Source organism: Mercenaria mercenaria, chromosome 7 (genome assembly GCF_021730395.1).
Source record: "Mercenaria mercenaria strain notata chromosome 7, MADL_Memer_1, whole genome shotgun sequence".
Classification (NCBI taxonomy): Eukaryota; Metazoa; Mollusca; class Bivalvia; order Venerida; family Veneridae; genus Mercenaria; species Mercenaria mercenaria.
Window position 1 is genome coordinate 9,782,885 of NC_069367.1, and position 27,795 is coordinate 9,810,679.

Sequence of the window (27,795 nt, forward strand, 5' to 3'; positions counted from 1 at the left end):
AAGACATACTTCATATAAGCACTGAAGAGCTTTTTAACTGACTGTATAGCAACTGGCTGGTACCAAGTAAAAAGGCTACAAATAAGAATGCATAAAATCTATGAGAAGCATGCTAATCTTGAGTAAAACTGCATAAAGGAAGAGACAGAAGAATTTCTCAAGTCTAATAAAACCAAGTGCTTACAAACTTTTAATTTCATTCAGTAGTATTGTGAGTATGAAGTGCTATTTATGGCTGTAAAATTACTTGATCAGCATTAACACATAATTTTTTCAGTCAAAAGTATATTTGAGCCACGCCATGAGAAAACCAACATAGTGGCTTTGCGACCAGCATGGATCCGGACCAGCCTGCACATCCGCGCAGTCTAGTCAGGATCCATGCTGTTCGCTTTCAAAGCCTATTGCAATTAGAGAAACCGTCAGCGAACAGCATCGATCCTGACCAGACTGCATGGATGCGCAGGCTGGTCTGGATCCATGCTGGTCGCAAAGCCACTATGTTGGTTTTCTTGTGGCGCAGCTCATTTGGTACAGTGGCCATGTCTTTCCGAATGATTGATATTTGTCATTACTTTATACAGTGCCCTCACAGACAACTGCTAACCTAGCAGCGTCATTGCAAGCAGTGAGTCAGGGGGTATCACAGGCAGCTACCGGTACAAACGTGCGCTTCAATCACCCGTTGATGGTGATGCAGGATTCATTACGGCAAGCTACGCCGCATACTGCCGCTCAAACAGCTGCTGCCGGGACACAGATACATCCTATTGCTACAGATGGTGAGTTTACGGTTAAAAGAAGAAATATTCCTAAGGGATTAATTTTTGCCTATATATGAAAAAGCCATACAGCTGACTTACTGAAAATAAGTGGTTCTACCTTAGAGACTGTCCATGATGAAATAATGCCCAGAGGGGCACCTGCAGTCTTCCTCTACCATCAAATCCTGGAAAGTCACCATATGAGCTATAATTGTGTCTGTGATATTAATCCGAACAAAAAAGCCCCCATTTTTTGCTTATTTAGCATTTTGTTATTTCTCGAGGTATTCTTCCTGAAAACTAAAGATATTAGTTACTGAATCACTATTTATGCCAAGACTTTTGATGGAACGAAGAAAACAGACTTCACATTGAGTTTCATGAATATTATTGTGTCATTTGGCGTCATGCTAGAAACATTACGTTTGATTATTTGGAAAAAATAAAATTAGTTGTCTGGTTTATGGGAAATAAGTTTTCGATGTTCCTGGAAAGCTTTTTAGAATTAATAATAGAACAACGCACTCATATCCATTCCTGTTATTTTTTCTTTCATCCATATGAATCATTTAATGTTTATAGAAAATTGAGAAAAGTTCAAATTTCTGCTTTACACAGGTGCATCAAAAGTTTCCACAGCGTTATCTAACAGCATGGTTACCATGGCAGCAGAGAAAACACCTCACCAGGCTGGAATGTCGGTCAGCGCCGTGGCGGCAGTCGCTAGCAGTCTGTTTACAGCAGCTACACAGAACTTACACGTTCCACAGATAGGGCAACCGGCGCCCAACGCAGCCAGTAACACACCCGTCAGCAACCCAAATGCTTCTCCACGTCCTAGCATACTCAGAAAGAGAACAAATGAAGGGTAAGTGACTAGCATTCAATGGAATATGCATATTATTAATGTAGAAAATGACTCAATATTTCATGTAACTGTAAATGCATAGTCCGGTCTTTTTACCTTGGCAATAAATGTTAAGTTTATAACCTTGGCTTTTGGCTGTGTTATCTAATCCATTTAGATGTCTGAGTAAATTGTTGAAAAATTTGGCAATTCAAAATAGCTTTATCGCAATTCATGTCATAGGAGTGATAAAAAGACCGGTATAACACTAGTGTTACAAAGCTTCGACTTTGGCATCGTTTTTAATATAGGAGACGTTGGATGAATTGACTTGATCTAAAATAGTTAAACGAAAGAGGAAATTTTTATATTTCAACAGGAAAAACTAACGTGATAAAAAGAACTTTACGTTTGTGTCTTTCATAAAATTGATAAAATGTCCTTGACTTAGTTAAAATACACATGAAGAGCATAAAAGTTTCTGTTGCAGTTATCTTAAAAGATATTTCATCTACAATCATGAAACCATGTACGGTGATAGGAAAGGGGAGCACCAGTGTAGTATGGACACATATTTAGTATAATTTTATTCAACTTGATAATAACATCAACTCATGTAATATCCTCTGTAATGTTTATTTTGACTTTTTCCAGTGATTTCATTGACATAAAGATGTAATGAAGAATATTTATTTGTATCCAGTGTATCAGCAGTAAAGAAACAGTTGGCAATGACTACAGAAGTTCACAGTCCAAGACCGGAGGCGCGGCCAGACAGTACTCCACAGTCCAATATGAGCTCACCAAAAACACCAGCCTCTGGGTAGGTTTTTGAACTGAATATCCCAAACAAAATGAGCTAAACGTATACACTTGGTTCAAATTTCCTAAAGGGTTCTAGTGTCAGATATCTTAAGTTTTCCCGTTTTGCTTCACGTTTTATCATATTTAACGGATACAGGGTTCACACAGACCTTGAAAAGTCCTTGGATTTGATGTTAGTCTTTGAAAACTCCTTGAAAATGACCTTTACTTAAACAATTCTTAAAATAACTTGTCTTGCAAAAAAAAAAAAAAAAAAAAAAAAAAACTACGAAGTTCATCAAAAACTCCTTGAAAAATGGTTTTATCAACAATTTGCCTTCTGGAAAGAATAAAGAAATTGAAAAAAACAACATATAAGAAAAATTTGAAGGAAGATGTATTTTGTCACTTGTTGAGCCAGGTATACATTGATAGCAGTCCATAACTTCATTTTTAGCTCGACTTTTCAAAGAAAAAATAGAGCTATTGCATTCACACCGGATTCGATGTTGGGTCAATTTTTGATAAAGTCAAATATCTCTGTTACTATCAAAGCTATTGACTTGAAACTAAAAATAGTTATTTACTATCGAAGTCTACACCAGGAGAAACAATCCCCTTAACTTTGATTGAATTTTGACAGAGTTATGCCCCTTTTTAACTTAGGATTTTTTGGTTCAAGTTTTATAAAGTTTTTACTGGCAAAGCTCTAATTCAGAGTCAAGCACTGAGAAAAGTCGAGCATATTTAGATTAGCTACATTAGGTTTTAGTGAATAAGTTACAAAATTACATGATGGTTTGGAAAAACACGAGTTTGTATGGTCACTGAAGAATAAATGGGAGACATTTGAATACTACAAACCTTGGCTAATGCTAACATAAACAAGTGGGGACTGTTTGTCATTTGATAAAGTTGTAAAAATATATTATCAGTGGGAGAAAGGTGTGCTGAAAAGCCATAGCTTAAGCAGAATCCTGCAATACTTGGTTGTTTGTACGCACTGCTCTGATAAACCTTTGAGTTATATCATTTGATAATAGTTTATAAAAGATTACATGATATTGTTTGCAAAAAAAAATAGTCCTTCAAAAGTACTTGAATTTTGTCTCGGCAAAATATATACAATCAAGAATTATAAATTCTGAAATTTTAATTGTAATAGAACCTGCAAAAAGATCAGGCCTTCAGGAAGATTCAGGCTTAATTTAACTGTTTGAATACCGGTAGTTTAAAATTTTATATGCTTAGAGGGTACTTTGAACTGCATTTTAAAATGAAAAACCTTGTTGTAGGTTGATCAAAACTGAACCACAAAGTTTAGGTCCGAGAGAATCTCCATTTTCGTAAGTAGTCCCTGTTAACCTGCAGTCTGTATTTCCCCACTACTTTATTTCAAAAGTAAGAAGTGCAGCCATTTGCTTTATAAAGCACTGACAAAAATTATTCCAATACCTGTTTGCTTTCTCCTTTATTAGCTTGCTTGTGATGTGTTTTTAGCTCACCTGTCACAAAGTGACAAGGTGAGCTTTTGTGATCGCGTGGCGTCCGTCGTCCGTCTGTGCGTGCGTGCGTATACTTTTGCTTGTGACCACTCTAGAGGTCACATTTTTCATGGGATCTTTATGAAAGTTGGTCAGAATGTTCATCTTGATGATATCTAGGTCAAGTTCGAAACTGGGTCACGTGCGGTAAAAAACTAGGTCAGTAGGTCTAAAAATAGAAAACTTTGTGACCTCTCTAGAGGCCATATTTCTCAATGGATCTTTATGAAAATTGGTCAGAATGTTCAACTTGATGATATCCAGGTCAAGTTCGAAACTGGGTCACGTGCGGTCAAAAACTAGGTCAGTAGGTCTAAAAATAGAAAAACCTTGTGACCTCTCTAGAGGCCATATTTCTCAAAGGATCTTCATGAAAATTAGTCAGAATGTTCATCTTGATGATATCTAGGTCAAGTTCGAAACTGGGTCACATGCGGTCAAAAACTAGGTCAGTAGGTCTGAAAATAGAAAAACTTTGTGACCTCTCTAGAGGCCATATTTTTCATGGGATCTTTATGAAAATTAGTCAGAATGTTCACCTTGATGATATCTAGATCAAGTTCGAAACTGGGTCACATGCGGTCAATAACTACGTCAGTAGACCTAAAAATAGAAAAACCTTGTGACCTCTCTAGAGGCCATATTTTTCAAGAGATTGTCATGAAAATTGATCGAAATGTTCATTTTGATGATATCTAGGTCAAGTTCGAAACTGGGACATGTGCGGTCAAAAACTAGGTCAGTAGATCTAAAAATAGAAAAACCTTGTGACGTCTCTAGAGGCCATATTTCTCAATGGATCTTCATGAAAATTGATGAGAGTGTTCAGCTTGATGATATCTAGGTCAATTTTGAAACTGGGTCACGTGCGGTCAAAAACTAGGTCAGTAGGTCTAAAAATAGAAAAGCCTTGTGACCTCTCTAGAGGCCATATTTTTCACGAGATCTTCATAAAAATTGGTCAGAATGTTTACCTTGATGATATCTAGGTCAAGTTCGAAACTGGTTCACGTGGGATCAAAAACTAGGTCAGTAAGTCTTAAAATAGAAAAACCTTGTGACCTCTCTAGAGGCCATATTTCTCAATGGATCTTCATGAAAATTGGTCAGAGTGTTCATCTTGATGATATCTAGGTCAAGTTCGAAAGTGGGTCACGTGGGGTCAAAAACTAGGTCAGTAGGTCTAAAAATAGAAAAGCCTTGTGACGTCTCTGGAGGCCATATTTCTCAATGGATCTTCATGAAAATTGGTGAGAGTGTTCAGCTTGATGATATCTAGGTCAGGTTCATAACTGGTTCATGTGCGGTCAAAAACTAGGTCAGTAGGTCGAAAAATAGAAAAACCTTGTGACCTCTCTAGAGGCCATATTTTTCATGAGATCTTCACGAAAATTGGTGAGAATGTTCACCTTGATGATATCTAGGTCAAATTCAAAAGTGGGTCACGTGCCTTCAGAAACTAGGTCATTAGGTCAAATAATAGAAAAACCTTGTGACCTCTCTATAGGTAATATTTTTCAATGGATCTTCATGAAAATTGGTCAGAATTTTTTATCTTGATGATATCTAGGTCACATGTGCTCAGAAACTAGGTCACTATGTCAAATAATAGAAATAACGACGTCATACTCAGTTCAACACTGGGTCATTTGGGGATAGGTGAGCGATTCAGGACCATCATGGTCCTCTTGTTAGTACTTGTGCACTTTCATTTTTAGCTCACCTGTCGTGTAGTGACAATGGGAGCTTTTGTGATCGTCTTTCGTACGTCATCTGTCATCCGTCCGTCCACAATTTCTTGTGAACAAGATAGAGACCACATTTTGCAATCGATTTTTATCATACTTGCACACAACTTGTATTGGCATAATATCTAAGTTTCTTTTTGAAAACTGGCCAGATCCTATCATGGGTTTCAGAGTTATGGCTCCTTAAAGGGCCAAAATTTGCTATTTTGCTTTTTGCAGCCATATAGAGACTTCTTATATGATTTCATTTGATACAGTCTTGCAAAATATCTTTAACAACAGTAGATCTTGGATTCCATGATGAAACCGTCAGATCAAATCATAGGTTCCGGAGTTACGGCCCCTTATTGAACCCTTAAAGAGCCAAAATTTGTTAATTTTTACCATGTGAACATGATAGAAGTGACATTTTACATTCAATTTTAACCACATTTACACATACCGTAAGTCACAATAACATCTCGGTTCCTTTCAAAAACCAGCTAGATTCCGTCATGGGTTCTAGAGATACTGCTCCTGAAAGGGACAAAATTTTCTATTTTGGCCCCTCAGCGATATAGAGGTTTCATTTATGCTTTGATTTGATACAATTTTGCACAGAATGTTTATCTTGATATGATATGATCTCTGTGCCAAGTTTGAAACTTGTGGGATCAAAAACTAGGTCACCAGGTCAATTCAAAGGAAAAGCTTGTAACCCTAGCGTGCACAGTTACGTCCCTATCTTCATGAAACTTGGTATGTTTTTCTTGATGATTCCTAGACCAATCTTGAATGTGGGTCATTTGGGGTCAAAAACTAGGTCACTCAGTCAAATTAAAGGAAAAGCTTGTAAACACTCTAAAGGCACCATTTATCACCCTATCTTCATGAAACTTGGCCAGAATGTTTATCTTGATGATTCCAAGGCTAAATTCGAAACTGGGTCATGTGGGGTCAAAAACAAGGTCACCAAGTCAAATTAAAGTACAAGCTTATAAACACTCAAGGCCACATTTATGACCCTATCTTCATGAAACTTGATCAGCATGTTTGTCTTGATAATTCCAAGACTAAGTTTAACAGGTGAGCTATATAGGGTCATCATAACCCTCTTGTATGTTAAGCTACCGTATTTATTCCTCTATATGACAAGCTTTTTTCCAAAAGATTAGACGTAATATGTTGCCTTGTCTAATTAGTGAGTATGTCCAAAGCGCTATAAAAATAAATAGATTGGCAACTTGAAAGGCACATAGAGCAAATCTCGCCAACCTCCCGTGACAAAAAAACGAGATCTCGTTTACCGAAAGTGGCGCTTTCTCCACGCGTCATTTTGTATGTGAAAGCAATTATTCATCGGTTAAATAATTATCACCGTATGACCACGCTTCTTTCGATGGCATAAAAACGTGTACTTCGTGTCTTAAGACCGTTTCAAATTAAACTAATTTTGTTTTAGAAGCTAACATGTATTTTAAATGTAGTTTTTAAGGTACAAATTGTAACTCCATGCTCGCCGATGTTTGTTTTTTTAGTAAGATAATGCCGAATCACGCTCTGACACGAGCTCACGCGAGATTACAGCCAGTTGCCATTCTGTGTATTTTATACTTCTTTGGTATGTCATTGACCTCAAGTATTTATATAAGAGTCTCAGTCTGTAATACTGCCAGTTTTTAACTAAATTTAAAGAACCCGTCTTTTAGAAGGATTGTCTTGTACATGGGAAAATATGGTAGTATAAGTAAATTATTATTGAGTTTTTATGTCTGGTCAGTCAGTGGCAGTATTAACGAAACATTGACCTTAAGATTACACAGATTAAAAAAGAATACTGTAAGATCAGGATTATTTGTAGGTGACTAATTTTCATGGATTTCATGATTGTGTTAGTACACAAAATAAAATCAAAGAAAAAATAACTTTTCCATTGATTTCATTTTTAGCTCATCTGATTTTTTGAAAAAAAATGATGAGTTATTGTCATCACTTGAGCGGTTGTCGGCGTCGGCGTCGGCGTCTGCGTCGGCGTTGCCTGGTTAAGTTTTATGTTTAGGTCAGCTTTTCTCCTAAACTATCAAAGCTATTGCTTTGAAACTTGGAATACTTGTTCACCATCATAAGCTGACCCTGTATAGCAAGAAACATAACTCCATCTTGCTTTTTGCAAGATTTATGGCCCCTTTTGTACTTAGAAAATATCAGATTTCTTGGTTAAGTTTTATGTTTAGGTCAACTTTTCTCCTAAACTATCAAAGCTATTGCTTTGAAACTTGGAATACTTGTTCACCATCATAAGCTGACCCAGTACATCAAGAAACATAACTCCATCTTGCTTTTTGCAGGATTTATTCCCCTTTTGGACTTAGAAAATCAGTTTTCTTGGTTAAGTTTTATGTTTAGGTCAGCTTTTATCCTAAACTATCAAAGCTATTGCTTTAAAACTTGCAACACTTGTTCACCATCATAAGTTGACCCTGTACAGCAAGAAACATAACTCCGTCCTGCTTTTTGCAAGATTTATGGCCCCTTTTGGACTTAGAAAATATCAGATTTCTTGGTTAAGTTTTATGTTTAGGTCAACTTTTTCTCTTAAACTATCAAAGCTATTGCTTTGAAACTTGCAACACTTGTTCACCATCATAAGCTGACCCTGTACAGCAAGCAACATAACTCCATCTTGCTTTTTGCAATAATTATTGCCCCTTTTGGACTTAGAAAATCATTTTCTTGGTTGAGTATTATGTTTAAGTCAACTTTTCTCATAAACTATCAAAGCTATTGCTTTAAAACTTGCAACAGTTTTTCACCATCATAAGTGGACACTGTACATCAAGAAACATAACTCTATCCTGCTTTTTGCAAGAATGATGGCCCTTTTTAGACTTAGAAAATCATGGGTAGGACAATATTTCTATTACACAAAAAAAAATCAGATGAGCGTCAGCACCCGCAAGGCGGTGCTCTTGTTAAAATTTGAAGTCCACAAATTCATGTCAAAACAAGAAAGGTGTCGGGGGGGGTGGGGGGGCAAAAAAAAAAAAACACAAACTTTTAAGAAAGGTATTTGTCCTCTTGTTTAACAATGACTTATCAAAGGGCTTTGCTCGGTGTTCGATGTAAAATGCTTTTGAAAGTGTTTATCATGAAAAGGGTGCTATATAAATCTTATATGATGTATGTAGGCAATTAGCTTCTCCATGGTGATTCTGAATTATGTTCCTTTTAATGCAATTTTATCTTTATTTTCAAGACTTATGCTATAAAAGTAAAAACACGTTCATTGCAACAAATAAAACCCGCACAGACTTGAAATAAAATGTCATTTTTGTGTTTCAGTGAGAGTCAATCATCGACAGACACTGCTCTCTCGAGCGAGGCGACCACACCGACACAACCTCATGATAAAGTTAAACAGGAAATACATGATCCACATGAAAATGGTAATTTCAGATTATTATTTTGTCATAAGAATTATTATGTCTCCCACCACACAGTGGTGTGGGAGACATATTGATTTACTCCAGTCTGTCTGTGTGTCCGTGTGTCTGTGTGTGTGTCTGTCACAAAGCTTGTCCGCACTCTAAGTCGAACATTTCTCATCCGATTTTCACCAAACTTGAACAAAATGTGTTTGACCATAAGACCTCGGCCAAGTTCGTTAACTAGCCAAATCTGTCCAGGCTTCTTGGAGTTATGGCCCTTGAATTACCAAAAATCGGTCTTTTTACTCTTGTCCGCACTCTAATTCGAATAATTCTCATCCAATCTTCACCAAACTTAAACAAAATGTGTTTGACCATGAGACCTCGGCCAGTTTAGATAACTAGCCAAATCGGTCTAGGCATTTTGGAGTTACGGCCCTTGAATTATCGAAAAATTGGCCTTTTTACTCATGTCCGCACTCTTAATCAATCATTTCTCATCCGATCTTCACCAAACTTGAACAAAATGTGTTTGACCATGAGACCTCGGCCAAGGTAGATAACTAGCCAAATCAGTCCAGGCATTTTGGAGTTATGGCCCTTGAATTATCGAAAAATTGGCCTATTTACTCATGTCCGCACTCTTAATCAAACATTTCTCATCCGATCTTCACCAAACTTGAACAAAATGTGTTTGACCATGAGACCTCGGCCAAGTTCGATAAGTAGCCAAATCGGTCCAGGCATTTTGGAGTTATGGCCCTTGAATTATCGAAAAATCGGCCTTTTTACTCTTGTCCGCACTCTAAGTCGAACATTTCTCATCCGATCTTCACCAAACTTGAACAAAATGTGTTTGACTATGAGACCTCGGCCAAGTTCGATAACTAGCCAAATCGGTCAAGGCATTTTAGAGTTACGGCCCTTGAATTACCAAAAAAATCCGTCTGTTTACTCTTGTCCGCTCTCTAAGTCGAACATTTCTCATCCGATCTTCACCAAACTTGAACAAAATGTGTTTGGCCATAAGACCTTACCCAAATTCGATAACTAGCCAAATCCGCCCAGGCACTTTTGATTTATGGCCCTTGAATTACTGATTGGATCCACTCATCCAGACCAACATTTTTCATAGGGGCAGTTGTGGGAGACATGCGCTTTTCTCAAAAGCATCTCTAGTTATTAATATGTTGAGGTACTATATTAGAAATATTTGTTTTACAGTCTTTGGTAGTGGAGAAAGACTCCAAGGTCCACCGCACCCACAACTTCATGGCATGATTTTGGGCATTGGTATGCACCTTGGTAGTACCACCAATAGTGGCCCCCATTTTCATCAAATATTTAAATGCTCGTAACTTCCTTATTTTAAAGCCAATTTTGAAAATTCTTTCACTTCTTTTAAAGTGATTCAAAAACAGACGGAATTAACGTTAGAACAACATTGTTTTTTCCCTTTAGCCATGAAGGCCCCGCTTTAAAAAAGCATTAAGATATTAATACTTGATGATACTGAATGATAATTTAGGGGATTATTTTTTTCTTAATTTTTAGGTTATGCCAACAATACACCCGAAGCATCACCAAGGAAAAGACGGAAACAGCTTTTGTAAGTTTACATATACTACACTTTAAAAGATCATGACAAAATAATAGCATGTAAAAAAAAAAATATGTTGGGGAATGTCAAGAAAAAAAAAAACCTAATTTGAAATTTGCTTTCAATTATTTGGCATAGAGGCTTTTATTGAAAGTGAAGTGGCAACAAAGTGTGGTTTAAAGTAGTTTACAGAGTCTTGTTTTTTCAGTATTTCTTGTTAATGGCCTGTAGGCTAGCCTATCTCTTGAAGAGATTCTTGATTTAAAAATCTATATTGGTTGGTTTTGAATGTATATATAAATGTGGCATAATAATTATTCTTAGCCTGCCCGCTTAGATCAATAGGGAGAGCGCAGATCTACGGATCTCGGTGTCGTGAGTGATCCCCGGGTGGGGCGTATGATCTCCATGACGATTTGATAAACGACATTGTGTCTGATATCATTTGTCCTCCGCCTCTGATTCAAGTGGGGAAGTTGGCAGTTACTTGCGGAGAACAGGTTTGTACTGTTACAGAATCCAGGAACACTGGTTAGGTTAACTGCCCGCTGTTACATAACTGAAATACTGTTGAAAAATGGCGTTAAACCCAAAATAATTACTCTGAATTATTACAGGTATATTTACAGGTACATTCATATTATCAGTATTCTGGTGTCTGAAAGCCATAGTAATGATTGAAAATATGGCAGAAAGACTTCAGGATTCACCATTTTTTTGAGATGGTAAATTGTTTTGTAAACCACTATCAAGAGTACTGGAAATTTTCAGATTTCCAAACTGAATCCTTAATTTGAAACTTTCAGACAAGCGACAGAAGAAATTAAAGACACACCAGTGAGTGTGTTTGACAAATTGGTGGAGGCATGTGTGAAGGAAGACCTGGAATGTAACAATTACAACATGGAAGACGAGGAAGAAGACTTGTTCGATGAAGATGATGATGATTTATTATCAGACGACAATAGAGGAGAAATTAGAGACGGTAAAAATTAGATTTCACTTTTTTCTGAATTGACAAGTTTTACAAACAGTAACTGAAATGTTCTCTCTCCGCAAGTAACTCTTCAGATGATTCAAAGGTGAACAAAGACTGACATTAGACATGGTATCCTCTGTCAAATCATCATATGCTGCAACTGGGGATCAAACTCGTAACCTCTTGATTACTTCGGACTACCTTGCTAAGGTTGTCGAAACCACAAATGATCAGCTTACTCAACAATAGAACAGTCTCTTGATCCTTATCATTCAGAAATTGTCACTAATGGGCAGTGGTTAAGTCGAGGACTGCAGTTCTGTTTGAAATAGCACTTAATCAAAAGGGGAAACAGAGAGTAGTTTACCTGTCTGTATGATTGTATAAAATTTAAAATGTTCTTTTTTTTACAGAATATGTAGATGAAGAAGGAATAAGATGGACGTTGGAGAAATGTCGACCAGGCGTAGCATTATTAAATTATTACAATATTTCATGGAAACCCAGAAATAATCATTTTAACAGATATACAGATGTTAAAGCTAAAGGTATGTTATTCAAGATACTCCTGTTTATTGTTATGTTATCTACTAGTGGTAGCCTTTTTATCAAGCTTGAAGAATACCACTGTTTGCTTGTCTGGGCATTATTTATTAGTATATATTTATTTAAGCTTGATCGTGGTAAAGGCTTGAATCTTTTTTTGATGCAGCTGGAAAAACTGGTAATGGTGTCATGAGAAGGCATGGTCTTCACCCGGTGGGGGTTGAACTATAACCCCATAGTTGAGCGGTCAAGACATTAAGCACTAGACCACCACTCCCAGGACATTATTTCAGGCTCTGTGTTTATTTTATAAGTGATGGTATTTGGAAACAGAGCATTGTTCCTGTTGAGATGTTTGGAAAAATAACAGATTGCTGGAATTGTATTTTCCATTGGGGGAGAGATATTGTTTTTGCCCTGTCTGTTTGTGCAACCCACCATTTCCGATCAGTAACTGGAGGACCATTTCACCTAGAACCTTCAAACTTCATAGGGTGATAGGACTTACGGAGTAGATGACCCCTATTGTTTTTGGGGGTCACTCCATTTAAGGTCAAGGTCACAGGGGCCTGAACATGGAAAATTGTTTCAAATCCATAACCTGAGAACCACTTGACCCAGAACATTGAAACTTCATGGGATGATTGGACATGCCGAGTAGGTGATCCCTATTGCATTTCAGTCACTAAGCCAACAGTCAGTGTCCCTTTGACTTTCGCACATGTCCCCCTATTGGCTTCTTGCCTATTACTACTATGCTTTGGGGGAGATGTGCTTTTCTACAAAACCATCTAGTTCGAAGCTAGAAATGTGACTATAAATGTGTTGACTTTATGAGTGAGATGTTGATTTATATTTTAGACGAGCGTCGTCCTACAGTGAATGAGCTTTCTAATCAAAAAGGGGTAATACAGAAAGCATCAGGTTGGAAGTTGTATCATATGGCAGCACAAATAGAAGATCTGGTAAGTTTGATTTATATACATGTACTTCTAAATGGATCTATAGATTAGGTTTTTCGAAGATAGCTTGATTTAATTTGAAAAAGGAAAAACAGAATGTATTCAAGAAATATAAATAATATATAATTTAAAAGTAAGGACAATATTGAATGTTGTACTGAACCTTGTAAAAAATCAAATGGCTTCTTACTTAACAAAGAGTTGAAGGAGCATGCACTTGTCAGTTGGGGAAAAACTGCTCGGCATTTGGGCCATGGCGAAAGTTGATTTAAGTCTATTTAGGGGAAAACTGCATTATTTGAGAGAAATTTCTTGATGAGAAGACGCCAGTTAATGGCCGCTGCTATAAAGAAAAAAATATTCCAGAGATCATATGATTGTAACCAGTGATGTTTAACATTGCAAGCCAGTTCTTTCTGTTTGCAAAGATGCACCAACTCTGATTATTTTCTTCAACAGCTTATTTGACTCTTTTTTTTTTGGCCTTTAAATGTTTGTCTGGAGTTAAATTGATGGATTTGAGTTTGAAAGACAAAGACATATTGAAATGGACTACTTCGACTTTTAGGAACAGTTTCTGATGAACATACTTCTTTCATTAAATAAATCATTTAATCTATATAATGAAATACTTGTTTCTATAGAAACATATGGAACTTCATAAAGCTATTTGACTGTGTTACAGTTTGAGTTAGAGAAAGAATTGAATAACCAGTTAACCAGTCTACAGGCAGCTATAGGACCAGAACCTCCACTGAAAACCAGTCTGCTGGAAGATGAGTCAGGAATGATACACGAACTCACTCAGGTATACAATTCATCTAGTTTTATTAATTATTCATTATTAATAATATATTGATTCTGCCTTAGCTACCACTGTAGATCAAGATCAGCCAGTACGGACGCAGAATAATAAGTGTACCTTTGAATAATAAGTGGTACTGCCCAAATTGAATGATGGACCAGTCCATTTTAGAAAAATAGCAAGGTAAAGGTTAATGATACATAAATAATAACTACATGTGATATGTTTGTTGCTTATCAAAGTTTTCTGCTGTGCTTTTTTCTCAAACTTCAATTGCATGATAAAATCGGCCGTAACATTTTAGCTGGTCTATTTGAAGATTAAAGAGGGCTGTTGTACTCAACTAGGCAGTGGTGTTGGTGTCAGCTTGACATTCAGTCTAACCCTTATCACGCTGGACACAATTGATTCTGCCTTTGTGACCAGTGTAGATCATGAACAGCCTGTACATCCATGCAGTCTGATCATGATCTGCACTGTTTGCCATTCAGTCAGTATCTTTTTGGTAAGCACCCCTTTTAACAGTTAATGGTACTGTCCAAATTGAAAGATGGACAAGTTTATTACAGAAATTTAGCAAGGTAAGGGCTAAGGTTGAATGGCAAGCTTCTCAGCTTTACTGTATGCCCAAGTTGTTATGAAATGTCATGTATGGATTGATCTTTGTAAGGGGCAGACTTCTTGCCCTTGAGTATTGATTTGCCCAAAAGGTAAAAGTCACTTAGATCATGTATGTCTTCTACTGCCCTGTTTAATTGTAAATTCTTGTATAAGGACTGGTCTTGTTAATATGCAGTTTTCAGATTAATTTGGTAGAAATATGTCTCGGATGACTCTACCATGATAATTGTTTTATGTTTCAGCTGTAAATCACTGCGGAGACAGATCTTGGGCCATTGTAACAAGGGGTTTTATTAATTATCCTGCGGGTCCTCCTAGTTTAACCTTTAGCCTGCTGGCGGCAAGTGATTCTGCCTTTGCGACCAGTGTAGACCAAGATCAGCCTGCACATCCGTGCAGGCTGATCATGGTCTGCACTGTTCGCTATTCAGTCAGTAAATTTTAAATGAACACACCTTTGAATAATAAGTGGTATGGCTCAAATTGAATGATGGAACAGTCCATTTTAGAAATTTAGCTGGCTCAGGGTTAAACTTCATTTTTTACAGGAAAAGAAGCTTAGGCTTCAGACCACTATAGCCGTGGGAAATCCCTGGCCCTTAATGAAACTCCTGCATGATCCTCTTGTGTTTAATTGGTAACACGATAGACTTCCTAAAATTCAGCCATTTTCTATTTATTTAATAAAACTGTGTTTACTCTTGATTTTCAGGGTAACATTCAGAGATGCAAGTTAATATCAGATCAGTTGAACGATGCAAAAGCTCAAATGTTGAAAGTGCTAGACCACAAACCTAAAATCTCAGAAATCATCACAAAGCATATAAGCAAAAGACCGATCAAAAAGAAAGAGAGGACGTGATACAGACAACATTTTTAATTCCATCTCATCGTGTAAATTATCCATCCAACATACCATTTCCATCAACGTGACAAGAAATCAAGACGTCTCCGTGTTTTGTGTGGTTATTTTTTTTTGTTCACAGAATGATTGGCCATAAGCGATGTGTGATAGTAAATTAAGTACAAAGAATTTACATTAATTAATAAGTCTATAAACTGGTTTATTTAGGAGATAAGTTAGTACCTGACTGGTGTCAAATATTGTATTTCTAGTAATAACACCAAATATTTTACCAGTTGCATTTAAAAAATTGCTTTTTTTTTTTTTTACTTTTCAAGGGAAGTTGCTCTTACTTCATTGTAAAAAAAAAAAAAATCCAAAAATTTTCTTTCCTACCTACCCTATTTTTTGGGGGCATGTTACAGGAAACAAACTTTTTATACCCCCACCAAACATGTTTGAGGGGGGTATATAGGAGTCAGTTTTGTCGCGTCCCGTCCCGTCCCGAAATCAATTATCTCAGTTATTACCAAATGGATTTGATTCAAACTTAAAATACATGTTCCACCTTATCACCCACATCATGTGACACAAGGTGCATAACTCTGACACCAAGTTTTCATGAATTATGTCCCCTTTTACTTAGAATTTAAGGTTAATTTTGTTGTATTTTCACTATATCTCAGTTATTACTAAATGGATTTGATTCAAACTTAAAAAAGATGTTCCACCTCATCACCCACATCATGGGACACAAGGTGCATAACTCTGACACCAATTTTTTATGAATTATGCCCCTTTTTACTTAGAATTTAAGGTTGATTTTGATGTATTTTCACTATATCTCAGCTACTACTGAATGGATTTGATTCAAACTTAAAATAGATGTTCCACCTCATCACCCACATCATGTGCCTACATCATGTGACACAAGGTGCATAACTCAGACACCAAGTTTTCATGAATTATGTCCCCTTTTACTTAGAATTTAAGTTTAATTTTGTTGTATTTTCACTATATCTCAGTTATTACTAAATGGATTTGATTCAGACTTAAAATAGTTGTTCCACCTCATCACCCAGATCATGTGACATAAGGTGCTTAACTCTGACTTAAATTTTTTATGAATTATGTCCCCTTTTACTTTAAATTTAAGGTTGATTTTGATGTATTTTCACTATATCTCAGTTATTACAAAATGTATTTGATTCAAACTTAGAATAGATGTTCCACCTCATCACCCACATCATGTGACACAAGGTGCGTAACTCTGACACCAATTTTTCATGAATTATGCCCCTTTTTACTTAGAATTTAAGGTTAATTTTGATGTATTTTCACTATATCTCAGTTACTACTGAATGGATTTGATTCAGACTTAAAATAGGTGTTCCACCTCATCATGTGACACAAGATGCATAACTCTGACACCAATTTTTCTTGAATTGTGTCCCCTTTTACCTAGAATTTAAGGTTAATTTTGATGTATTTCACTACCGGTATATCTCATTATGATTGGCTTAGAGCCAAAGGGAAGTAACCTTTTTTGAACTTTTGTACTGAGTTTCTTCCCTTTAAATTCCAGGAATTAGTCTATTTTTAGAAATCCTATATTTAGATTTTCAATATTTTAGGTATTTTTCTAACTTTTTTATTATAAGTCCTATGTAAAAAGTAAATACATTTTTCTGCGGTAGCATGGTCGGTAAGACACTTTTTTGTATTCACTTTTAGTGTATCTCTAATATTAGAGATTTTTTATATTTACTAGTATTACTTATATGTGGAAGCCCAGGATGAAGTACTCCAAAGACTAAGTATTTTTAAGATTTCTTATGGTTGCCATTCTTCTGTGACAAGACCTTATGGTGGGGGTATGAGTCACTCCTGTGACAGTTCTAGTTTTTTTAGGACTTATCGGTAATTATAATAGAATACTCTCATCAGATTCTAACCACCAGGATTGAAACTAAGTTAAGTGGTAGAAATTTCAGAAGAAAAACATCAAATACACTTTCAACAAGTTTGTTGACTGGTTATATTGAAAGTTATTGATATATTTAATTGCGGAAAAATATAGTATTTGAAATACAGTACCAGCTGTATTATTGCCACACGTTTGAACCAGTCGGGGATTCTTTGCCAAAATTATATGTATTTTATTCCATAAAGGAGAAATGATTTCTGTATTTTTCAGTGAAGCTTTAAGAATACTGGTTAAGTTTATTATTTGTGTTTGAAAGATATGTATATTTGTCTATAAATCTTAATTATTATGAATAAACTATGTAATATTTAAATGATAAAATGTTTTTAGATGATGAAAATTGTTTTTGTGTTCGAATGTTTTCTAGTATGACAGATAAGACTTTTGTCTGTACACCAGAGGTTGGTGGTTCTACATAGGGGCCCTACCTTGCTTAAAAAAATGCCCAGAGGGCATATGGGGTGTTGCTCCACTATCAAAAGGTAGAAAGTCGCCATATGACCTAAATTGTGTTGATGTGTCGAAGTCCAACAGAAAAAAACTGTTAATATGCATTCAGCATGTACATGTACAACTGTCCAGTAATCTACATATGGTATGCCAGTGCTGTGGGCCTAATCATGTATACTGACACAGTTCGCCCAAATATTATAGACCTTGTGTCAGCCAGGATAGCCATAACATTTACAGTTAGCTGTGCAAAAAAGTTCTACATAGTTGCACTAGATTATTTAGAGATGTGTGTTCAATGTGAGACATGTTTCAAATCACTCTGCATCCGGCCGTCCTTCTGTCCATTAACAATTTCTCGTTATCGCATCTCCTCAGAAACTACCAGGGGGATTTTGACCAAACTTTGTCAGAATGATATATTGATACCCTAGTTGTGTCCCCCCTGAAAATCAGAGTGGTTCAACAATTTTTGAGCGAGTTATGACCCTTTGTTTATTTTTATAATTTACATAGATTTATATAGGGAAAAACTTTAAAACTCTTCTTGTTCAAAACAACAGGACCTAGGGCTTTGATATTTGGTATGAAGCATCATCTAGTGGTCCTCTACCAAGATTGTTCAGATTATTTCCCTGGGGTCAAGTATGGCCCCGCACCAGGGGTCACATGGTTTATATAGACTTGTATAGGGAAAAACATTGAAAAACCTCTTGTCCAAAACCACAGGGCCTAGGGCTTTGATATTTTGTATGTGACATCATCTAGTGGTCTGCTAGGATTGTGCAATTTATCCCCCTAGGGTCAAATATGGCCCCGCCCCGGGGGTCACATGGTTTACATAGACTTATATAGGGGAAAACTTTGAAAATCTTCTTGTCCAAACCACAAAGCCTAGGGCTTTGATATTTGTAATGTAGCATCATCTAGTGGTTCTCTACCAAGTTTGTTCAAATTATCCCCCTAGGGTCAAATATGGCCCTGCCCTGGGGGTCACATTGTTCATATAGGCTTATATAGGGTAAAACCTTTTAAAATCTTCTTGTCAATAACCTACAACATTCAAATTTGAACCATATGTATGGTTTTGAGTGGCAAGATGAACCTTGACATGAGTTGACCTTGTGACCTACTTTCACATTTCTGTAGCTACAGCTTTCAAATTTGGACCACAGGCATAGTTCTGTGCACCGAAAAAAACTTTGACCTTGACATTGACCTAGTGACCTACTTTCACATTTTTGAAGGTACAGGCTTCAAATTAGGACCACATGCATAGTTTCGTGTTCCGAAATGAAATTTGACCTTGATTTTGACCTAGTGACCTTTCACATTTCTCAAGCTACAGCCTTCAAATTTGGACCACTTGCATAGTTTTGTGTACCGAAACAAACTTTGACATTGACCTAGTGACCTACTTTCACATTTTTGAAGGTACAGGCTTCAAATTTGGACCACATGCATAGTTCTGTGTTCCAAAATAAAATTTGACCTTGATTTTGACCTAGTGACCTACCTTCACATTTCTCAAGCTACAGCCTTCAAATTTGGACCACTTGCACAGTTTTGTGTACCGAAATGAACTTTGACCTTAAGATTGACCTAGTGACCTACTTTCACATTTCTGTAGCTACAGGCTTCAAATTTAAACCACATGCATAGGATTTGTGTACCGAAACAAACTTTGACCTTGACATTGACCTAGTGACCTACTTTCACGTTTTTGAAGGTACAGGCTTCAAATTTGGACCACATGCATAGATTAGTGTTCTGAAATTAAATTTGACCTTGATTTTGACCAAGTGACCTACTTTCACATTTCTCAAGCTACAGCCTTCAAATTTGGACCACTTGCATAGTTTTGTGTACCGAAATAAACTTTGACCTTAAGATTGACCTAGTGACCTACTTTCAAATTTCTCAAACTACAGCCTTCAAACTTGATGCACATGCATAGTTTTGTGTACAAAGAACTTTGTCTTTGAAATTGATCTAGTGATCTACTTTCACATTTCTCCAGCTACAGCTTTCAAATTTGGACCACGTGCACAGTGTTGTGTACGGAAATGAAATTTGACCTTGAGCTAGTCAGTAAGTCTTGAAATTTGGAACACTCAAAAATGGCACATTGGTGGGCGCCAAGATCACTCTGTGATCTCTTGTCTTACAGTCTGCAGTCTTGAGGAGAAAGACAAAAAAGAAGAGCTGAATAGGGGAAAATTGATGGTAGAAAACAAGTAGGCATCAAAGAAATCGTGGGTTTGAGCCCTTGCATGGCAAAAGTAACTTACTGAGTATCAAAATTGCCACAAATGAGCTGTATAAGTAGGCAGTACTATGGTATAAAGTTGTAACCCGTTACTGAAGTTCAAATAAATAGAAGTAATGGTAATTCTGAATAGGATGTTCAGTGAATTCTACATGTGAGTAGCGATAATACATGTGAGAAGTGAAGTTCATCTGTTGTTGAAAGAACAAGGTGAGTAAAGAGCTTTAGCTGGAGGAACTTAATTTTCCTACCCTTGCTTGGTTTATCCGTCAGGAGAATTGGACCACTGTGAGTTTCTCAAAATTGTTTTCGTGTACGATTTAGTTTGTTTCCTTGGAACTTTCCACCTGCCAGGGGTGATCTGATGGTCCATTTCAATATTCAGTAAGTTCATTTTGACAAAAAAAAATCGTAACAGGTTGGTCAGAAAATGGGGAACAACTGTTACAGGTTATAACACACTGAACAGTTGTTGTTCTTTATTCTATATAAAACTGACCTATTTCCAATGACCGCAGCACACATCAGGACCCATTTTAAATGTATGTAAGTTATATTTTCTTGAATATTGTCAGTGCTAACTAAAAATCAAAAGAAAAGTGGGGGTCATGTTTGATGCAAGAAAAATAATTTCAGTCAAACACACAAACTGCAAAATCAGCTAAAAAATGAGACCCCAAATTATACTGGTGGTGTATGATCTAAGTTTCCATGAAATGTTTTGTCGTGTTGTTATTTCATTATGAAAATGCTACCTACATGTCAAGCATAGATCTGTCATGTAATTTTAGCAAAAAAATTGCAAAGAAAATAAGGAAAATAGCTCTACAGACCAGTATGCGACTACCATTTTTTTCGCGCCATTTTTCTATTTAGTGTGTATGCCTACAGAGCATAGTGCCATTTGGCCGTCAAAACTATTTGACGACATGAGTAGTAAACCCGACAAGTACAGAGGCTAGGAATAGTACGGGATGGAAGTTCTGGGCTTGAGATGATTTCATTAATCCCTCCAACGTTTTTAATTTATTTCGTCTTACCGTTTCACGAATACATTGACCCCTATCAAATTTGACTACCTCCAATCCGTCAGAAGATGACTATCGCATGACCAACAAACTACATTTGTAAAATGGATTTTCAAAATATAAAAGCTTTTTTTTAGAATAAAAAGTTACTCAAAGGATAGAGGGAAATAATTTTCTGCCAATGTACAATATACGTGTTCCTAAAGGGACCAGACCCTTTAAAGGGTAAACAGGTACACGTCCGAGCATTAATGAGCAACCATATATACAGCGAGAGGCTAAAAAGGTAACGTTGAACTGATAAAATTGCACGAGTTGGATAAATTTAAAGCTGAAAAAAAAAAAAAAAAAAAGAAAACAAGAAAACAGACGAACTGAAAGATGTACGAAAATTACTTATGTAGCCAAAACATGACTATTAACACGAGTTCGGATGAAATCAGCCTTGGAAGAGAGTAGCGCTAAACAGTTTGAATATTTCCTTTTTTGAAAAATAAGTCACTTGCCGGTCTATTTTTATCAGTTATACCAAATTCCTTGATAAAAAGTTTGGCGTTTAAATGTGCATGCATGTTACTTCGTAAAAAAAATGAAAATAAGCAGTTAGAATTTGCATAAGAGTCGTCTAGTGTACTGCAAAATTTGAAGCTTGGACGAGAAGGGTATTTGACCCCCCCCCCCCCCCCCCCCCCCCCACTATTCTCCCTCCGCAATTTTGTGCACTGTTTTTAGAAAAGCATTCGACAATGTTGATCACACATAATTCAAGAGGAATATACAATATTTGGCAATGCTGGTATTTAAAAAGTGCTTGGCAGACATTAAAACTGATGAAAAAGACAATCAAAAAGCTATTTGAATACTATTCATGTATTCATCAGTGATATTAAAGAGACATGCGATGGAGATCATACACACTATATTAATTTAACATTTACCAATTTATCATTTGCCCTTTTCGCCACTAAGTTAATGCAGTAATAAATACTTGTATAGCCAACATTTTTCATGGCGCAGAGCCGGTATCAGCAGACGACCTTTGGACCAGATTCACCCAGGCAACATTTTACTGTGTCCGCTGATTGTGTTTCATTTATATTGATGTGCGTATGGCGTCTATCTCCCTAACTTCAGTATTTGTTTTATCACATAACTAAAATGATATATTATACAGTGACGTAACGAGTGTCGTATGGGTCAATGAAAGGTCGTATGGTCAGTTAAAGGTTGTAGCGTAACACAACACGAAACGAACACGACACGAGTCTATACATTTTTGATGTTTATTTACACAGTAGAATATTTCGTACATACTTTCATACTTTATTTCGTAACTTCTTAAGCCTTAACAAATGTCATATCTAAAGCCTAACTTAATATCCGCGAGACCCATTACTAGGTCTCGCCTGGTCTCTCTAGACCCTTTCTCTCCAAGACCCTTCTGCCTCGAGATATCTTAGACATTATTATATAGTCGTTGTGTAACATCATACATATGTACTGTCTGACAATTTGACGTATAAAACGTGCGGGTTTGGTATAATAAACAATTACAAACATGCATCATATATCAATTTGACAGGTGTGTAGCTGGTGTACTGTCTAACCCAACTGATTATTTTACACTCGTTACCCACCGAAAGAAAAAAATTGAATTGCAAATTTAAATTTTTCAGACTTGAAGTACTATCTCTCGCCTTACAGTATGACATGTAGAATGATATTTAATATGATCAAGAACATTAGAATACTATCTGAAGGAATGATATTAAAAAACAGTGTTAAAGAAAAAATCTTAAGTCATTTATGCAATTAATGTAAACAAGAACAAAGGAGAATAGAATTTTAAACTAAACAATTTTCACAATTCATAGAAAGTCTTTTTTTTATATTTTATATCGGCCTTTGTAGTGGCACTTCTCCTTTCTTCCTCCAAGACTTTTTCTTTAACCCGTGTAACATTCATATTTCACAAAACCAACATCTGTAAAATAAAGCAAAACACAGGTGAGTATCTTTTTAGAATATATGCTATATAAGAGTTAGGAAAAAGATAACAATTCGTTTAATAACATTGATAAATTGTCTGTAATTATTGTCGCGTGTATAGAAATTTATCATGATATTTAAATTTCACTTATTTATACAAAGATTTTATTCAGCATATTTATCTTACTTTCGAAATATTTTGATATTTGACTACAGATCTTAAATAAATAGTAAAATCGATATGTAATGACCAAAATGTATGAATTATGTATTGATAAGTAGAAAGAGAGAGAAGATAATTTTCCATTTTCTTCGCCAAACTTCACAGGCTCACAGCTTGCAGTCCACTTTCGCCATTGTCGCTTGGTTTCGCCATCTTTCTACACATTTGTCCTTTGGTTCCGACATTCTTATACAGCGTAACGCATCACCATCAGTCTCAGTAGCTAAAAATCTCCCGTCATAGGCCGTAACGTTGTACCGCACTATCCAAGTTTATGATGTTCATCCATCTAATTTCATTTGCTAACTTCTGAAATTATCTAGAGTTCTCCAAGTTATAATATTATTGTTTCATTAACGAAATGTTCAATATTTCAGATGCATTTTCTAGAGTTCTCCAAGTTATAATATTACTGTTTTATTAAAGTCATGTCCAATATTCCGATGACCTCCCAAAATACTTTGTTATTCATTGTTCCCATTTGTCATAAATGACAGTTTATGACAGATAAAATCAAGTCTGCATGTTTACAAATTGTCATAATACAAAATGCAAATGTCATCATTTTGCTTTGACAGGTACTTCTCGATATGTAACCGTTAGGTATAATTATACGACAATACGACAAGACTTATAATGTTGACTTGGAATACACTTTTTCCCATGTTAATTTGACAGTTTGTTGGTATTTTATTTCGGACAGTTCGTATTTTATTCAAGACAGTTCGTTCCTACTTTCTTTTCATTAGTGGTATCTGTACTTCGAATAAACCGTTATGTTACCGAAAACCTTACTTCTTTGTACTTCGTTTTGCAAGCTATGTCCTACGTTTTTCATTATTCAAAAAAAAAAAAAAAAAAAGATATCAGCCAAAATATGTTCCTTACAAAAAGCAAAATATGTTCTAAAATGAAAATTACTAATATATTATATTTAAGAATGCATAAGAAAGCTATAAAAAAAAATCTACAAAACAAAGCGCCTAGTAACACCTAAAAACAAACAGAAATACATATAAAACCAACACCAATATATAACAGAATAACTGATAATAATTTCTTCCATGATTATATTTACACAATGTAACCTTTCTAGATGATTCAACAGAAATATTATGTCGTCCGCGAGAAAAAATATAAATTTTCCGGCAAAATATCCTGCTTAAAAACCATGAAAGGTAACCTAAAAGTAACAGCACATTCGACTGTTTTTGCAACTCTTTGACAAAATACTACATCAGGTCTCATAAAACAAAAGCTATTGCGCTTAAAATATCCGGTACACACATGTACCTCATAATGCAATATATGCATCTATTTCACGCTATGATAGTAAGACTCCGATTAAATATTTCGGAAGACAGTATCTGTGTCTGTATAATAGTATACATCTTACAAAACAACTGGGATAACAACTTCCAGTCTCACAAACACAATATCAAGTAACACCTAGTATCTCACAATATATATAAATTCGACCTTACTGGAATCCACATGTTCCAGCGACAATATCAAGTCATTTTTACGTAATAAACATATTCTTGTGCCATATCAGGCTTCAAAATATTTCCAGCACAACAGACAAGACCAACCTTTATTTACTGAGACCTGAAGTAACCATATTTTAGTACAATAACCATGTACACATTTATTCAGCAATGACAATTTAACCCAACAATGCATTATCATGCATAAAACATCTTAAACACGAATTCCACGTATTTAACTAGTTTTCAGCCGTTCCTTGTATTTTCACATATATTCGTGATGAAATATTACCCATAACCTCAACAGAAACTATTTACAACTCATTTGGCGCATATCTATGACTATAACACAAGTTTCATAAGACAATCCATCTTCCTTCATTTAAACAATTTGTCAATGCGGGAATGCTCAAAACTGTTTAAATGTGGCCATAAGGGAAACAAATATCATACGGAACAAGTAAAATAAACATAATATGACAAGTAACATTTTCGAAAAACAAATATTTTCACATTTGTATTTCTTAATTCAGTCTCTTGAGTATTTTCCTCAATGCATTGTTTCTTATTGTTTTTACGTTGTTTTTTTCTATTATTTTACAATTTTTTTTTAGAATTTTGCATATAATGAGTTAGGTTTTATCATTTTATAAATTTACATTTCTTTTCGTGTCCAACAATTAATCTAAAAATGAATTTATCTTGAAATTTTGTTCAAAAATAGAAACAAAAATTTAATAAAAGAAAACTAGCTTGCAAAATTGCACTAGAAGATAGGAAAAATGGCAACTCACAGTTTCTCTTCTTTTGTCTTGGCAGCGTGTCGTCGTTGGCAGTAGTACTTCGCTTGGCAATGTCGCAACAACCCATCTTGAAATTCGACATCCTGTCTGCGGCTCCAAAAATTGAATAAAGTTGTGTAGCGTAACACAACACGAAACGAACACGACACGAGTCTATACATTTTTGATGTTTATTTACACAGTAGAATATTTCGTACATACTTTCATACTTTATTTCGTAACTTCTTAAGCCTTAACAAATGTCATATCTAAAGCCTAACTTAATATCCGCGAGACCCATTACTAGGTCTCGCCTGGTCTCTCTAGACCCTTTCTCTCCAAGACCCTTCTGCCTCGAGATATCTTAGACATTATTATATAGTCGTTGTGTAACATCATACATATGTACTGTCTGACAATTTGACGTATAAAACGTGTGGGTTTGATATAATAAACAATTACAAACATGCATCATATATCAATTTGACAGGTGTGTAGCTGGTGTACTGTCTAACCCAACTGATTATTTTACAAGGTCGTATGCATGTGTTCTCCAGTTCTGCAAGTGCATTTATACTAATCCAGTGAAATATTCTCTTCCCGCCTATTTTTCTATTCTCCGGACACTTTACTTCTTTATACCTTACAAGTAAGACGTACTTTGCAGTACTAACTAGGCCCCGTTACACAATTATTCTGGAAGGTGTAGTACATGTCCCCATTAAGGAACTAAGAACTAAAAAAATCTCCCATGGGTCAAAAGAGACAACCCTACTAAAAGATCAAAAAGCGCAACGGTCAAAATCAGTAAAGCAGGAAATTAAAAAATCATGAAACACGTACAGTCTAAAATTAAGAAATCATAAAAGGCATAGATCTCTTTGAAATAAAACATCATTGGCATTCAATACACAGGTATTACACGGACAAAAATTTGTTATGCGCTGCACGTTTGGTAAATCGCGCAGATTGGTTATTTGCGCTTAAGTGACACTGATTCAACTAGTTAACACAACAAAATACGAATGCCAGACAAGACAGCCAGGATACTTCATCACTAAAAGATCAGACAAACGGCACTCAAAATTCAGAAAATCTTGAAAAGCAAACATCCTGAATACTAGAAAACTATTTCAGTCTGTTTCTAAGGTGTTTTCCTCTTAACTGTCTCGACTGCTAGTATGAACAAACGATTTAATAAATCTAAAATATCCAGTGACGCTATACATAGAAAGAGGCATAAAAGATGTCCTGGAAGTACACCATTAAGACTGTAGGCACATATTGTCCTAAAGGAGCTCAAACAAAAGGACCTCCACCCGCGAGATCCTTGATCTAGTACCACTGCTATTCTTTTAAAGTCCCCAAACTCGTCTTCTCCCATCCGTCTGGACGAAGGCAAATCTCTTCCCCAATTCAAAAGGTGTTACTAGTGACCCAGCAAACTATAGGTCCGTATCATTACCATGTGTTCTTTGTAGACTCCTAGAGCACATTTATGCCTTTTGCCTGTCCACACATTTGTCAAAACATAACATACTCTATGAACTTCAGCACGGGTTTCAAGTTAGACGGGGCTGTGAGACCCGTTTCATTGAATTAGTAGAGGAATTATCAATAAACCTCCAAACAGGTAAGGCCTAAAAATTGTTTGTTTCCGGTATCCAGATCTACCCTAAATTTTTGGCCCGACCCTAAATGTTTTTACGGCCTTGGAGAAGTTTTTTTTCTCAACTTTTTAACAATACTGCACTTTTTATGCTTTAAACATGGTCAGTGATGTTAGAAATCAACTTACTGATGCTATAAAGGCAAAAACCCCTTATTTGTATTCATTTTTTACACAAAAATAATTTCCGAAAAATCCCACTTAATAAAAAAAATTCCATACTCCTCGTTATGAAAATCAGTTCACGACCTTTATCATAATACTGGCGTTTTCGTCATAATACTGGCGTTTTCGGTAGATTTGTTTCTACTTATAAAACCTTTTACGCGATTATAATTGGTGCGATTCTAAAGGTCTTACTATAACAGCTATCTGACATATTCCGATACAAGAACCCTACGGTGCCCTAACTTAGTTATTAACTCTCTTGGTGTACAACT

The 27,795-nt window shown here is 35.8% G+C and overlaps 1 protein-coding gene across 2 annotated transcripts in view; it reads left to right on the top strand.

Annotated features, from left to right (window-relative positions):
- Positions 1 to 17,798, top strand: part of LOC123555045 (histone deacetylase complex subunit SAP130-like) — a 34,021-nt gene extending 16,223 nt beyond the window's left edge. The window contains exons 10-20 of one of the 2 annotated variants that reach the window (XM_045345578.2): positions 585 to 782; positions 1,383 to 1,632; positions 2,315 to 2,434; positions 3,711 to 3,761; positions 9,029 to 9,132; positions 10,669 to 10,723; positions 11,521 to 11,699; positions 12,107 to 12,241; positions 13,101 to 13,204; positions 13,887 to 14,009; positions 15,340 to 17,798. In XM_045345578.2, coding sequence (XP_045201513.2) covers positions 585 to 782; positions 1,383 to 1,632; positions 2,315 to 2,434; positions 3,711 to 3,761; positions 9,029 to 9,132; positions 10,669 to 10,723; positions 11,521 to 11,699; positions 12,107 to 12,241; positions 13,101 to 13,204; positions 13,887 to 14,009; positions 15,340 to 15,489 — 1,469 coding nt within the window. In that variant the 3' untranslated portion in view covers positions 15,490 to 17,798. The remainder of the gene's footprint in view (positions 1 to 584; positions 783 to 1,382; positions 1,633 to 2,314; positions 2,435 to 3,710; positions 3,762 to 9,028; positions 9,133 to 10,668; positions 10,724 to 11,520; positions 11,700 to 12,106; positions 12,242 to 13,100; positions 13,205 to 13,886; positions 14,010 to 15,339) is intronic. The other variant, XM_045345579.2, reaches the window with a different exon arrangement.
- The last annotated feature ends 9,997 nt before the right edge of the window (positions 17,799 to 27,795 follow it).